The sequence below is a fragment of the Cyclopterus lumpus genome, chromosome 11 (assembly GCF_009769545.1).
Source record: "Cyclopterus lumpus isolate fCycLum1 chromosome 11, fCycLum1.pri, whole genome shotgun sequence".
Lineage (NCBI taxonomy): Eukaryota > Metazoa > Chordata > Actinopteri > Perciformes > Cyclopteridae > Cyclopterus > Cyclopterus lumpus.
This window is the reverse complement of record NC_046976.1, coordinates 3,440,797-3,455,570: the sequence shown is the minus strand read 5'-3', so window position 1 is coordinate 3,455,570 and position 14,774 is coordinate 3,440,797. Positions and strand designations below refer to the sequence as shown.

The 14,774-nt window shown below is 40.2% G+C and overlaps 1 protein-coding gene across 2 annotated transcripts; it reads right to left on the bottom strand.

The window, feature by feature from the left end:
• Positions 1–2,100: 2,100 nt before the first annotated feature.
• LOC117739437 (T-cell differentiation antigen CD6-like) lies at positions 2,101–13,990 on the bottom strand. Of its 2 annotated transcripts, XM_034545840.1 has the most exons (13): positions 13,881–13,990; positions 12,835–12,930; positions 11,487–11,768; positions 9,905–10,219; positions 8,854–9,168; positions 8,253–8,330; positions 7,913–8,050; positions 6,203–6,319; positions 5,847–5,969; positions 5,532–5,603; positions 4,392–4,565; positions 3,376–3,483; positions 2,101–3,291 (listed from the first exon to the last, which is right to left on the bottom strand). In XM_034545840.1, exons 1-13 carry the CDS (start codon positions 13,921–13,923, stop codon positions 3,197–3,199), a joined length of 1,956 nt encoding a protein of 651 aa, XP_034401731.1. In that variant the 5' UTR covers positions 13,924–13,990; the 3' UTR covers positions 2,101–3,196. The 2 variants fall into 2 exon arrangements, with proteins under 2 accessions (XP_034401731.1, XP_034401732.1); XM_034545841.1 differs by lacking the exons at positions 12,835–12,930; positions 13,881–13,990 and adding an exon at positions 12,442–12,820.
• Between the last annotated feature and the right edge of the window lie 784 nt (positions 13,991–14,774).

Here is a 14,774-nt window from a genome sequence, read left to right as displayed (position 1 = left end):
ATTACCTTCATTCATGGCTTTATTCCAGAGTTTTAAAGAACATTTCTGTAACAAGCATTGCAAACTTTACACAGCCACACCATGACATTCAAATGCTTGTCTGGTACAGTAGTAACAGGAAATGAGGTAATGAGGGCCTCTCTGGGAGTGCACAGCATGGAGAGCGCTGCACTGACCCGTGGCAACCCAGACAGGTCCACTGAACTTTAAAGGTGAATTGGATCAGGGCCCCTGCCCGGCCGCTCAGCCAAAAACCTCCTGATGAGGGCTTAGCGGCCGCAGTGAAAGCAACCTAATGAGTGAGGAGTAATCAACACTATTACCGGGCCTCGCGAGCGCACCCAACCTTCAGCCCAGCTACAGGCTGATTCACTGTGAGAGTGACTAATCAGGAGAAAGGGAATCATGGTGAATTTAATGGCAGTAGTATAAATCGTTGCCATTTCTAGGCCGAAGGGAAAAAAATAAATGCTTTGATTAATAAGCTGACATGTATTTTTCGCCGGGGTCTCTAACCATCTGGGGCTCTACCTAAACTAATGACCTCACTGCATTTCACTGGCTGCAGTCCATCATGCAACATGTCCCTGGCAATCAAAGAGCAGTGCCAACACAAAGGCCGAGTCGAGAGCAGAACCAACGAGCTCACCGGCAAGTGAGACCGATTTTGCAGTGAAATATGAAAGACCAGCAAACTCAACATGACGAGATGAGAACGGCGGGCTTTGAACCAAGTAACGATAAAGCCAAAAAATGAACTCTTGATATTTAAAAGAAAAATGTCAGAGACTGCAGTAATCAGGATTTTTTTTGGGTCACTAGGGGGCAGCAAAGAAATTTGGCAAACCCACAGCACTGAAATATTCACGGTTCAAGATCATATATGATAAGCTTATTTATACATCTATCAGTCACAGAGCGACATAGTCATTCATGTGGAGCTTTGAGGTACAAAGCTATTGAACATTGACTTTCTGTGGTAATTAATTTTTCATTACCACAGAAAGAAATATCGATAGGAACTTTAGAGGGACAGTTCACCTCAAATAGTGCTATTTCTCAATCTAATCAAAGCACACAAAAAAGACAATAAAAACAATAAAACTCAACAATGTCTCTTTCCAGAAACTCAACACAATGAACAGACATTCCAGTTCCAACATGAAACTGCTCACAACATAAATATACAGTGTAACACATGATTATCAACTCATTTCCTGTGCGGAAAAAGCCCCAAAACTAGTTGGCCAAATAGTCATCGGTGTAATACTCTTTATATAATTTCTTTATTATTATATTTGTTTTTATTTTGTATCAAAAAGAGTCCAAACTAAAAGCTGCTGCAGCTGTGATTGTGCCGCATACTGTTTGCAGGCTGTCGTCTCCGGGCCTCCAGCACCATCAGAGGTCAAAAGTTTAAACTCTTGCAGGATCTGTTGTCGGGACAGTTTAAGCAACTTATGGCGCCGTAATCCGTTGTGTGTAACTGATTTAATGAACAAAGTAAAAACAGAGGGTTGATCTTCTAATCCCTCAAATACTACAAGCTACTTGAAATACTGGTGTGCTACATTTCTCCCCCCTTGATGTTAATCGGGCCTGTAAATCCCCAGATTTTAAGTTTCTGATTTATCAATCCCTCGGAGCCGAGTAAAACAAAAGCAAACCTGTAATACATCAGGCTGCATAGTTTTAGATGGAACCTCTGTTAAGTGGTGTGTGTGTGTGTGTGTGTGTGTATGTGTGTGTGTGTGTGTGTGTGTGTGAGTGAGTGAGAGAGAGAGAGAGCTGGATTCTCCGGCATGTGAAAGAGATTGAGTTTCATAAGGAGATCTGCTCGTTAATTTGCCTGTTTATCTCGACGCAGAGCTCTGGACTAAATTTGAGTGCAATAAACGATTCTCTGAGACACGTTTTTATCTCTGCCTTCCTCCCTTTCACCACCCCAGCACCCTCCTCACACCCCGGCACACACTCGTCCTCCTGTGCCAAATACCTTCCAGTCCGAAAAAAACACCCAATTCTGCTGGGTTATCAGTCCCATCCTCATCCCTCCCTGATTTCATCTCCGCCGCCCTCTAGTAAAAGTGTCACAGGTGCTTTCGAGGCGCAGTTTGTCTTTATTTGCTTGGACAAAACAAGACATCACTTTGATTCAAGGCATCCCTTTGGATCAGGGGGAAGCGCTGATGCTCTGCAGCTGCTGCAGACGTAATGGACCGAGAAGAGTGTTGCCAGGTCTGGTTTCGAACCGCACTGCTGGTTTATGTTGGCCCCCGATCAGGATCCAGAGTTCCCCTAAAGAAGCCTTTTCACGGAGCGTTGTTTTTGACCCTCGCTTAGCACAAATATGCATTTGGATAAAAGTCTTATGGCCTGGATAACATTTATTGGGCAAATATGTGATGGCATAAGTTTGTTTGTAGTTTATATGAAAGGCTCCACTCCAGTCAGACATTTCTTCTCTAGTTACTTACAAGCTCATAGTGCCACCTTGTGACGATGTGTCGCAAACACACTGTATGGCCAACAGTATAAGGACATGTACTTTTGTGTGCATTTGGTCTGGGGCCTTTTATGCAAACATTTATAATATTTAGGCAATAGTGACCAGTTTAAAGAAGCCTTTCCCTGTTTCGACATGAGAGTGCTCCTGTGCACAAATGGGAGGTCGATCAAGACGAAGGTTTCCCAGTATGACCGGCCTGCAGAGCCCTGAACCAGAACCCCGATCATATGTGCTCGTCGTTTTCTTACTCCAGGGTTAGATGTAGGACAAAAATGCCCTCCGTAGCCAACTGTCAGTGGCATCTTTAATGATGTCTGAGCATCATTGAATGCACCATGTGAGGACTTTCAAAACAGTTTGTGCTTGTGACTGGCAAAAAAAAAAGTCATCAGTCATGAAAAACGTTTAACTTATCAACAGCAGTTCAATGTTGACTGCTCCACACAATAAAGTGTACTCATTGAGTTAATGTTGCCGGTTACATTTAACCTAGACTTACACGTTTCAACCAAAATGTAACCCATTTCTAGTTTTGTAGATTTCTAACCTAAATGCACAGACTTATTCTATTCTGTAAACCACTAAATGGATGCTCATTGGGTTTCCTCCCTCCCAACAGGAGCGTGGTGTGACAGTGCATGCTTCCTTCCTGTGCCACTCTCTAGTCTCTGAGATACGTCCCCCTGGTTACTGCGGGGTGTCGATGTCATCGTAGTCGTCCTCGGGTGGAGAGTCTTGGTCGTGGCTCACGTTGGAGTAGATGGGACCGTCATCTTCGTCACCTAATGATCAGACAATAACAGAGATCAGCAAATGCTACAGATCTCGTTTTTACACGAGCGTAATATCCGTTTGGCGACATTCACCTGAATTCTGCAGGTCGGTCGCTTGCTTGTTCAGTTGACCTTCGCCGTAGACGAGCTTTGAGGGGTCACGGGCGTCGCTGGCGACAGAAGACTGGGTCGGTCCTGGATCTGTCCTTCGTGAGAGCACAGGGGATACATGTTCTGTCTGATGACATTTACTTTGTGAAAGCTTTTGAGACAAGGTTGGCTTTCATCTTTCTTATCCTCCCACCTCTTAGCCATGGGTGTGTTTTTCTTGACTCTAAGCTGCAAAAACCCACTTTAGTTTAGGGAGGGACTAATGTTATGACCCAGGGTAAAAGGGGGGAGGGGGGGGGGGGGGCTATGACATGTTTTGCTTTGTTTTGTGCCTTCTTCTAATTGCAGGTGATTGGACAAACTGCATCATTGGTCCTAATTTGGGAGGTGGGGAGACCCGTCCGTATGCTACACTCCGGCTCCCCTAGGCCGTGCGTAACACTGTACAAAAATATGAACCTTGTATTTAAAAAGCTAAATTAGTATCAATGCAATTTACTACTAGTAGTCATTTAAATCTTGAAGTAATAGTTTAGTTAATTAACTCTCTTGCAAAGAGTTACGAGAGACATCTGGTAGCGATCTCATGTCATGTATGGCGAATATGAAGCAACAGTTAGCGGCATGTTAGCTTAGCTTAGCATGCAGCGTAGCTCATAGTAATACACATGTAAACAGCTGGCCAGGTTCTGTCCAGAGTAAACAAAATACACCAGCTGGCTGTAGCTTCATATTTAGTGTGCAGACATGAGAGTGGTATCGATCTTCTCATCACAACGTCAGCAGCGATAAGCCACTATTCCTTTAATATTATAACATAAACAGCTGCCAACACACACATTGGAAGTGGAAGTAACATAACAACGGTGTGAATATGCTAGCCGCTGTCCATCTTTAAGTAAAGAGCTTTTTCATACAACTAATTAAAAAATATTGTATCCAATTCCGTAGTTGTTTTTTATGGTAACTTAGTGGAAGGGAAGCATGAGTGTGGTGACCTGCGGTGACCAGGACGTAGCCGTCGTTTGTGTTGTCGGAGCGTTCCCCGGAGGAGGTGCTGGAGGTATCGAATGAGTCCACTGAGATCTTTGACACTCGGGCACAGTGGGCCGCCGCGGGGCCGCCGTTGTAGCTTGTAAATACTCCCATCACTTCCTCTGTGGCTTCAGGAGCTGGGAAATAAAAAATGGTATTTAACATTAATAATAATAATTTTAAAAAAATAAGAAATAAACTGATTTATCTCTTGTGAGAGGGATCATTTAGCTCTATGGTAAAAAAATAAATAATTGTCAAGAAGTTCTTAATGTTTGTTGAAAGGAAATGTAATGTATTGCTATGCTACTGTGCATTTATTACCATGGTCAAAAAGACTACAAAGGAAATAAGCTCTTGGGCTTTATTGTGTTTTATCCTTTTGAGGCCGGACATATATTGATGTTTTATATATACCATATATTTTTCAATCAATCAATCAAAACCATGGTATTTCAAAGTAGCAACAGGCTCATTTACAGATTGCCATGCCACCGTTTTTATTACAATACAAAGAACCCATTTAATTATTAAAATCATTAAAATGTTTAAATGTTGCTAACAGGCTTCAGTAACTAGAAGCAAGTTATGTGTTTAAATGCTGAAATTGTCAAAAACCAACAAATGAACTTGTGTTTGAGCGTATTGGAAACAGCAAGTATGAAATAGTGTTCAGGCATTGTTGAAACATAGTAAAAGAAAAACGTTTACAACAGTTATAAGTACTTTTTATTAGATTAATTAATGTACTTATTAGTATTTTAGTAAAAATGTATGTTTTGTATAATCAGTATGATAGTTAAATCTCTATGGCAAAATGTGTGTGTTATTCTCTTTGTGTTTTTGGTGTGTTTATAAACACAGAGACAAACCAATCTAACTTTGAAATATTTCTTTGATTTCTTGTGAAAATCAGATTCATAAAAAAATATTTATCCTCAGGGGGAAGTCAGTTACTATTATATACAAGCATTAAGAAATATAGGAACATGTTAATAATAAATATATATATATATAGCAAATGCACACTATATACAACAAATAGAATAGTAGTATTATAGTATTTGACATCTGCAAAGTGTTACTGATCTTCTGTGACTCACGTTCCTCACAGAGGCTCTTGAGACCTGAAGGCCTCATCAAAGGGTTCACGTCTGCTCTGTACCTCTGAGAATCTGGATGATGCACACATTTTAATCACAAGCCATCCTGCAAACATGCCGTGCAAACAGCAAACCCTGATCTGCAACGACCACACACACACACACACACACACACACACACACACACATATGCAGGGCAGATGCAACCGCTAAATGCAGCGCCTCAGCGAGAGAACATCTCAACACAGGCAAAGACGAGAAACATGAGAAACACACAGGGATGAATTCAAAAGGAATTAAAAGAAAGTAGCTCACTCCGAAAGGTTGATAAAGGGGCCGGCGGCTCATTGCTTGTCTCATACTGCTCATAGTCTGTATCTACTGACGTGCTGTCAACGCTACTTAGCTGGGTCCAAAAATGCCTGGGATTGGAGAGGACTTTTTGAGACAAACGCAAGAAAAGTTAAACAACTTGGTGAAACAACTACGATGCATCTATATGAACAAATATATATATATATATATATATATATATATATATATATATATATATATATATATATATATATATATATATGTAAGGTCTTAAAAAAAGAAAAGTACAAGTTGTGTTAATACCCAAGGGATAGTTTTCTTATTTATCATATTCTTGGGAATGTTGGGCCACTGACCTTCTGTCTGCAGTGGTTGGGGAGTGACATTGACGAGGTCGACGGCGCCTTGGTAGCTGTTGTGATGATGTTCGGAGATCGGTCGTGGGCTGGAGCGAGTGTGCTGGAGCCAGAACGCTGTGAAGGAGGATGAAGATCATTATTGGCTCATCTAACTCCTGCTGTCGGGTCAGAAGAATACTGAAGAGATGGGTTCAAATTACATGTGCAGTGCTTTGAAAAACTGGAATACGGTCTGTTGTTGTTTGTCGTTGAGATTTAAGATCCTCTAAGACCTTTTTAAAGACAAAAAAATACTCTTCTTTGAACAATACTTTGTGTCTGTATCTGGGATTTATTTCCACAGAAAAGTCAATTAACTGCTCACTTGTTTATATAAAGCTGTATATATGTATATACACAAATATTTCAGAAAAAAAGATTCTTGAAAAAAAGACATTCTGAATTTAATTTAAAAAAGATAAAAATGCTCCTCTACCACCTAAATTAAATAAATGAAGGCAAACATGTCTGTAGCATTAGAAAGTATACTAAAGAAAGGTTGTGCAACATATTTTTCATTTCTTTTAAAAACCTTGCCCCCCCTTATGGGGTGAAATTGACACATTATGGTTAAACTATGTAAAAACTTACAATAAACATGAGCAAATATATTGACGTTATACATCAAATTAAACAACAGAATTTGGGCTACAATAATTAGTAAGCCATTTCAACACAACTCAAACAACAACTAAAATGATTATTAAAATATCATAATCATAATTTTGTCAGGAATCAGCCCACTCAACACGTTTTCAGAACTAGCAATCCGTAGCTCGCTGCTATCAGAAAAAGCCAGATAGCAAAGAGCAAGAGGATTTAACACAGATTCTAAACATCTTTAGAAAATCCTTCTGCACCAAAGCATCACCGAGATATGAGCCAAAGAACACAGCAACATGAATCGCTTTAGCGCTTTACAGTCAGCAAATGCTGCTTAGCTTTGTTGATTAGAAGAAGAAAAACAATTCTTTTCACAAAAAAAGCCAAAGACTGCTGTATGTGGATGTATTGAACACTACAAGTAATATACAAGGTATATATATATATATATATATATATATATATATATATATATATGGTTTGGTACATGAGAAAATTCAAATTGCACAGTTGATGCCCAAATGTCCATTTTGCATAATGTATCTGTACTAAAACCTCTCTAACTTTGTTCTGCTTCACTTTTTCAAAGTCAAACTTTGCAGAGACTGTTCACATATTGTGCTACGATCTGAGTGTGTTTGACCTTTGCTCTGCATCCTTTTTTTTCCTAGGCGAACCTGAAACTTCTATTTTTGCTGTGTTTCATCTTTATTTACGCTTAACCAGTAACATATATACTAATATTTACACATCTGAACAAAAGCACACATGGGTTGCCTTTATTATAACAGTATTCAAATAGCCTTTGTGGTAGAGGAGATACACCCTTTTTAGAGGCCTAAAGAATAAGTTGTTTTTTAAAAGGTTAAATCTCATGTAGAGAACAAGCTGTCTGGAACTGAGACCACGTAATATTCAAATTTGATTCCACTGATGTAGTTCACATCTTATCCTTCTAGATTCTAGGAGTGATTGTAAATCCCGTGTCGAGGAACTCAAATCCCAAGCAGCTGTCCAGACAAGAGGAGTGAGAATGTAGCACCGACGGAGGAGAGGAGAACCAACCGTGCCGTCTTCTGTAATGGCAGCAGAGCACCGAGTTTATGATGAGAACCACGAGCAGGAGGAGAGCCAGAGTGATGGTGCTGAGGAGCTCTGGAGACGGGAAGTGGGAGTCTTCAGCACGAACGACTGAGGTGGCTCCTTTTGGTATGAACACAAAGAAAAAGAAAAAAATACACATCATACACAATCTCGTTCTTTCTGGTAGTTACATTGGTTGGTTATAGTATGTGTTTGTCTGAACGACATATTGTGTTGTCCTACTTACCCTCTTAAATACGTGAAAGGATATTTAAAGTGATATCTGTCTATTTTAAATAAGATAAAAAGATTAAATATTTACCAGTCGTCCAACTGGTCAATACAGTTGCATTTGTGGTGGTGGTGGTGGTGGTGGTGGCTGCCGGAAACCCGAGGGAACCTGCAGGACAACAATGTTAGATTTCAAGTTCAACACAATCTGGATGGGAGCGGACACATTAGGAGAATTATTCACTTTGTTTTATTTACATACGCAGATTGAGCTCAAGATGAATTACATAGTTCTTTTAGACTTGTGTCACTCTTGGAATATACAGTAGCTTTGATGAAAACATAATTTAAAGGTATCTGCATATCACCAGCTATTTATTAATTGGGAAAAAGTCAAATAATGAAATAAAAACATCATTTATAGACAAGAGCTCACAATGTACTGGTTACACACATCTGTATTAAATGAATACAATACATGTTCACAGGTGCTTTTGACTCCTGCTTTGGTTATTTTAAAGAAGCCGAAAAGTAAAATATGATTTAATGTTTCAGCCAAACCTGGCATTTCCACATCTGCCTGTTTTGTCTAAGCCACGACATCAAGTCTCGTTGCCTTCTACGAAGCCAATGCAACGAAACCTGTATTCCTGTTGCTGTTGGGGGAAGACCCACTTCCCGGTGTCACTCACCATTACAGATGACCCCGGATGCCTTTGAGGACATGCACAGGTGCGTTTGGTTGACGAACTCCATGCACTGCCACAGAGTCTGCACGTTTCGATCGCATAGATAGAACCACAACGGCCCGTCGTTGAGGGCGAGAGGAGGAAGAAACTGAGAGTACTTCTGCGGCTCGGCACCGCACCGCAGCATGGAGCACACCACGGAGGCCATGTTCTTGTTCCAGCAGTTATCACACACGGTGCCCCAGCGGCCATTGCGGTGGACCTCCACTTTACCAGAGCATCGGTCCAGACCCCCAGTCAGTCGGACCGCTCTCATCTCTGCAGAGACACAGACGCTGTTAATAAATATATGTAAAATAAATATGTATGGCATTCTGTGCCCTCAGTCAATGTTGAGAGAAAGATCCCCTAGTGGGCAGATTAGGACTTTGTCATCGGGGACACTGAGGACACGATTTTATCAACGTGAGGGTCGTTTACATTTTACATGTATAACCTCCACGAGTTGGGTATTTTACAGTACAGTACATTTTATTGTCCTTCAAAAAACAATATCGTCAGTCTATATCTTAACTACAATTATATAGTTTGCCATAGAACTTTGGTCAGACATTCATTTTCCCCAGAGGATGAACCCCCCTTACTCTGACGGTCCCTTATCTTTTCCTCTTGTGCCACCATGAGGTTCACATTCGTGGTTTTCAATGAAATGCCTCGACAACTATTGGATGCTTTGGCCATCGAAGAAGTATTCCCTTTGGAGATCTTTTCATCTATGACATCAATTAGCAGCATTATTATCAACAGACACCACATTATATATTTGCAACTAATTTGAATAATTTGGGTTATGACCAAATATCTGGAATACTAATTCATGTGCATGTATTTTTTTTAATAATTCTCATCAAATAAATGCCATGAAAGACAAGTTTCCACTTCAGGTCTATACTATCTCCATCCAAGCGTTTCACTTTTTAATCCGATTTTTTTTCTATTTATCTTTCCAATCAGGTATTTTTTCAGTAGACCTATATGAATATGATGTTGTTACCTGAGCATACGACCCCAGCGTCTTCTTTGTGTCCGCAGTCGGGCTCGTCCTGTGCGGCCGGACAGGCCCACAGGTTCTCCTCTCTGCCGGTACAGTTCAGCTCGTCCAGGTGGACCGGTCCCCTGCCCGGGGGGAAGGAGCCGCCCTGTCCCGTCACACTGAGGGCGTAGCCGCAGCCGAGCTGGGCGCACACCACGTCGGCGTCCCGCAGGTCCCACTGGTCGTCGCACACGGTGCCCCACCTCCCGTCTCTCCACAGCTCCACCCGCCCGGCGCAGCGGTCTGGCCCTCCTGCCAGCCGCACAGCCTGGTGGCCTGAGCAGGACAAGAGAAGGACAAGATCCTGCCGTCATCTTCTGTCACTGTGTATGACGAAGGGCTGAGGTAGCCAGGGAAATAGTTTTATGACAGTTTATTCGACAGGATTTACAGCAATTGAACCAAAGAAGAATGGAAATAAGTACATGTATCCAACTTTTATCACTGGATTTTAAAGTGGATCAATGAAGGAATCAATAAAGAAAATAACATCTGATTGGACTGATGATCTAGAAAGGCTTTATTTATTTAGCTTATTTATGTACTTATCCGTACACATACACACAATTGTGCAGTGGTGAAATAAGTAGTGTTTGATATCTTTATCAGCAGTAAAAGTACAGTATAACAAATAATGTAGAAATAAAGTGAAAGTACACACACTATCCCAGCAGTATACTCATTATGCAAAAAGGGCCATTTCATAATAATAATTCTATATATTATATACAGTTTAATGACACAGATTATATATCATGTTGCAGCATGGTTTCAGTCCTACGTTTTTTTTTTACACACTGAAAAAAATGATACGTTGGACTAACCTAAAAAAATCACTCTAATTTGTTACAAGTAAATTTATTAGTTTTTCTCAAATTATATTTTTGATTTGGTTGAAACCTAAAATTTTGATTAAATATAAAGTAAATAAATGACATTCATACAAAGTAAAATTATTATTTATTATAAAGTAAATTTGTTCACTTTGGTACAACTTAATTTTTTAATTTGGAAAAACCTAATATTTTGTATTGCATGAAAGCAAAGATTTTTACTTTACACTAAAGTAATTAAAACACTTACACAAAGTAAAATTATTAATTACAAACCAAGGTTTTTTTTACATTGAAACAACTTTATTTTTCAACCAGACAAGAGGAGAGGATTTTCAACTAAAACGGGAAACTAATGTCTGGTTTCACTTCCTGCCTTTGTTTCTCTCCACCTGTGTGTTTGTCTGCCCCGCCCTCATGAGTTTCACCTGTTGCTCATCAGCCCCGCCTCCACCGGCCCCTCGTTACCTCCATCCTTTCATGTGTATTTCTCTGTGTATTAAAATACTGCATCTTATCTGAGTCTGCATTTGGGTCCTTCCTGCCTGTGAACCTTTGAAATTCACCAACAAATTGGTAAAAACAGAAACAAGACCGATACCCGATCCGGCTATTTGAGTCGGTATCAACCCGATGGGCGATACCGACCAGGAAAAGATGGCACTGCTGACAAATATTATATTAAAAATATATATTTAGAAAAAACCCACCACAAATTGCTTCGGCAATCACAGTGCAGTTCCCTCCCACACTCTGTGAACAGTTCTGCAAGCGACCATCTCGGTACAAGCAGTCGTGAAAGCAGCGGGCATTGGGAGGGGAGCTGGTTCTATTCACATGATAGACGCTGCCGCAGTCCAGATCCTGACACATCTGTTCGACCAGCACATCTGGAGAGACGGCTGGCAATGCCACCACATCACCGCTCCGGTTTCCACGCATCCTCAGTTTCCAGCGGCATTTACCAGCGAGGCTGTGGATGTAAGGGTCACCTGAGGACAGAGGCAGACCCAGAAAATGACTTATGTCGGCATCATTCCAACATAAGTATCAATTAGTGTTCTTTTATTCTGGTCAAGTTGTCAATAATTTCAGACTTCTTTCCCCTGTATGTCTTCAGAAGTAAATATGTAATGATGTGTCACACATAAACATAGTTTTGTTTCTGTAAAAGCTTTGTTATTTGCCAAAACAGCGGGGCACTGTAGTTTATGCGACGCTTTACTCAAACAGGAGGAAATAGACCATTCGTTGGGGACTATTTTCAACAGCGGATTAATACACGTTTGGTGCTCCTTTAACTCCAGCACCAGGACGTTGTACGCAAGATGGGCCGTGTCGGTAGGCCACACAACATCAAACACACCGAACCACGTGCTCTGATCGAGGGATTACTCGTTTGAAGAGCAACCACTTATACAATATAAAAATGAAAATGCCAATTTAGTTTTACTGTTTACTGTTTTGTTTTTGTTTCCTTACACTAACACTCACCTTCATATTAATTGTAATTTTTAAATCTCTCAATGGCTCAAAAAATGGCAACGGCTGAGCAGGTGGCTCACAGCTAACAGCGCTAACAGTTCTAGCAGTGCTAACAGTGCTAACAGCGCTATACAAGGCATAAGTGCTGGACGAGCTAACAGACAACTCAAATGATCATACCCACATAAACACACACACAGACACACACACACAAAGCATGTGTGACCGAGGGTGTGCAGTGGAGCACACGGCTGCACAGACATAGCAGCAGCAACGGTCTCTGGCAGAGCAAACCAGTTGTCTGCGTGGGAGAGAAACGGCTTCGCTATCTCCCAGTTTCATTTGCACCTGCACAATACAACAGAGATGACACGTTTTCAGGTCAGCCCACATCCTGTGACAATAAGAGCAAGGATATTCATACATTCTCTGCAATAAGTGTTTATTCTGGTTCTGGACCCCAACAGTACAAACATGTATTCTAACTGTGTGTTTGACAGACACAGGGAGCCAGAGAAAGATTGTCCTCCTAAAGTACAACACATTTACACTGCAGAAGGAATCGTAGCTTACTGTGGAATTCCTCTTGTTTAATCCATCTTGTATTATTTCCCTCTGCTGTCACCTGGACATCAGTAGGCTCTGTTTGAGTGGATGAGTTCAGCAAAGCTGAAATGAAGATAGGAAAAGACTCATTAACGTTCACCGCCAGTGTCACTGAGAGCATCAGGCCTGTACGAGCTACACGTGTGTCGGCCATAGGCCTGTTGATGAAGAACCGCGTGACCAAATGTCTGACTTTTGTGTTTCAGCCAGCGGATAGATGTTGTCAGAATGCACATCTGAAAACCCAATTAGATCGCTTAGAAATCAGAGGTATAAAACACTAGAAATAAGGTTTGCTCTCTGTTGTGCACCTCAATAGATGAGTGAGAGGAATGTAGATATCAGTGTGTAGTGGGCATGTGGAAATAACTATTTGTTTGGGGTTTCGTGTGTTACGTTGTAAAAATTCTTGCTTTTCCAAGATACGCAAGTTGTTTTTATTTTGTTTCTCTGTTTTTGTGTGTAGAGTTTCGACAAAGGCTCCAGTTTTAGAAATTGTGTTTGAGCAATTTCCGGATAAACTTTGTTGAAAATGAGAATTTGACAAATAATTAAAAGAATTACTCTATTTATCTGTTTCCATCTTTTTTTAAATTAATTTTAACGTCATTTGACTTCAAAACATTTTCTAAGGCTTTTGTAAACTTACAAACCTAAATAAGAACAACTATAATTGGACCAAAGATATGTACAGAAGCTCCTGCTTTTCTTCAGAAATACACTGAATAAGGTAAAGCCAACTTCACAATACTTTTGCCAGTTTTCTTGTCCGTGTAGATAGACACTGACAACAATATTTCAACATATTTCAGTTTCAGTATGGTTCCAATTTAAAATGTATGTGCATAGTTTACACATTTGGAAAAATAGCATTAAATATAAATGCAAGTTTATAAAAACCAAAAGAAATGCGGTTTAGTTTTGGTTTAGTTTCACTCCTCAGAGCAGAACAAACAATTTGTGAATCATGTGTACATATCAAGTTTATAAATGTATAAAAGTGAACACAATACCTTGGCACAGACAGCTTAGCAGCACAATTAAAACCAGCTTCATGTTGCAGACATGAGGGGGAACAGCTTCTCTTGTCTCTTTTCTGCTGAGCCTGTTGGCACTAAGTGTGGCTTCCTCTCTTGTTCCCTCTGTATTTGATAAACAGAACTTCCTATTTACCGCAGTGCTTCATGACAGGAAGTGAAGTCTGTGACATTGTCACTAATACATTATCAGGACTCAACCACCTTCAAGATGCTGAGGCATGTTAGATCAGAAGCACATTGTGCTAATTATTTATCTTTTAACTGAAGGTCTAAAAGATTCACGAATTCTAGTCATATGCTAAATAATGCATGCTGCCAAGCATTCGTGTTGTTAGATTGAGATCAGAGGGCAATATTTATATTTGCATTCTTCCAACTTTGTATTGCAACTACTGGACAGCAATTTCCCTCCGGATGAATACAGTTAAATCTTGTGTTATAAGTCTGGTGACTTAAAACTGCATTTCCCCAGAGGTGGGCGACACAACTTACAGTCACTGGTTGAGTTTTATTTGATGGAAATACTGATTGGGCTGTTATTGGACAGGTGTACAAAACATAGCAGACTGTATACACTCGGGGATATTCTAGGTGAAGCAATGAGTTAGAAAGTTTGATGAGTACTCAGAGGTCATTTAATTTGCTTTCACGTTATGAATATATATATGTTTGTATTTTATTGATATATATATATATATATATATATATATATATATATAAAATACAAATATATATATATATTCAAGGTATATGAAGTCTGTGTTGTGACTTTTGATATCAAACATGATTCGGTTGTAAAAGCTGTGCAGCTGAAGGGAGCCGCTCTGAGCTGACAGCTCTGACAGCTGGCTGCTTTGTTTACATCCT

Excerpts from the sequence above, each read along its gene's own strand:
- LOC117739437 (XM_034545840.1), bottom strand. The coding sequence starts at position 13,923 with ATGAAGCTGGTTTTAATTGTGCTGCTAAGCTGTCTGTGCCAAG. Across the intron at positions 5,970-6,202 it reads CCAACCACTGCAGACAGAAG|TCCTCTCCAATCCCAGGCAT; the intron begins GTCAGTGGCCCA and ends TGTCTCAAAAAG. Across the intron at positions 5,604-5,846 it reads CCCTTTATCAACCTTTCGGA|ATTCTCAGAGGTACAGAGCA; the intron begins GTGAGCTACTTT and ends TGCATCATCCAG.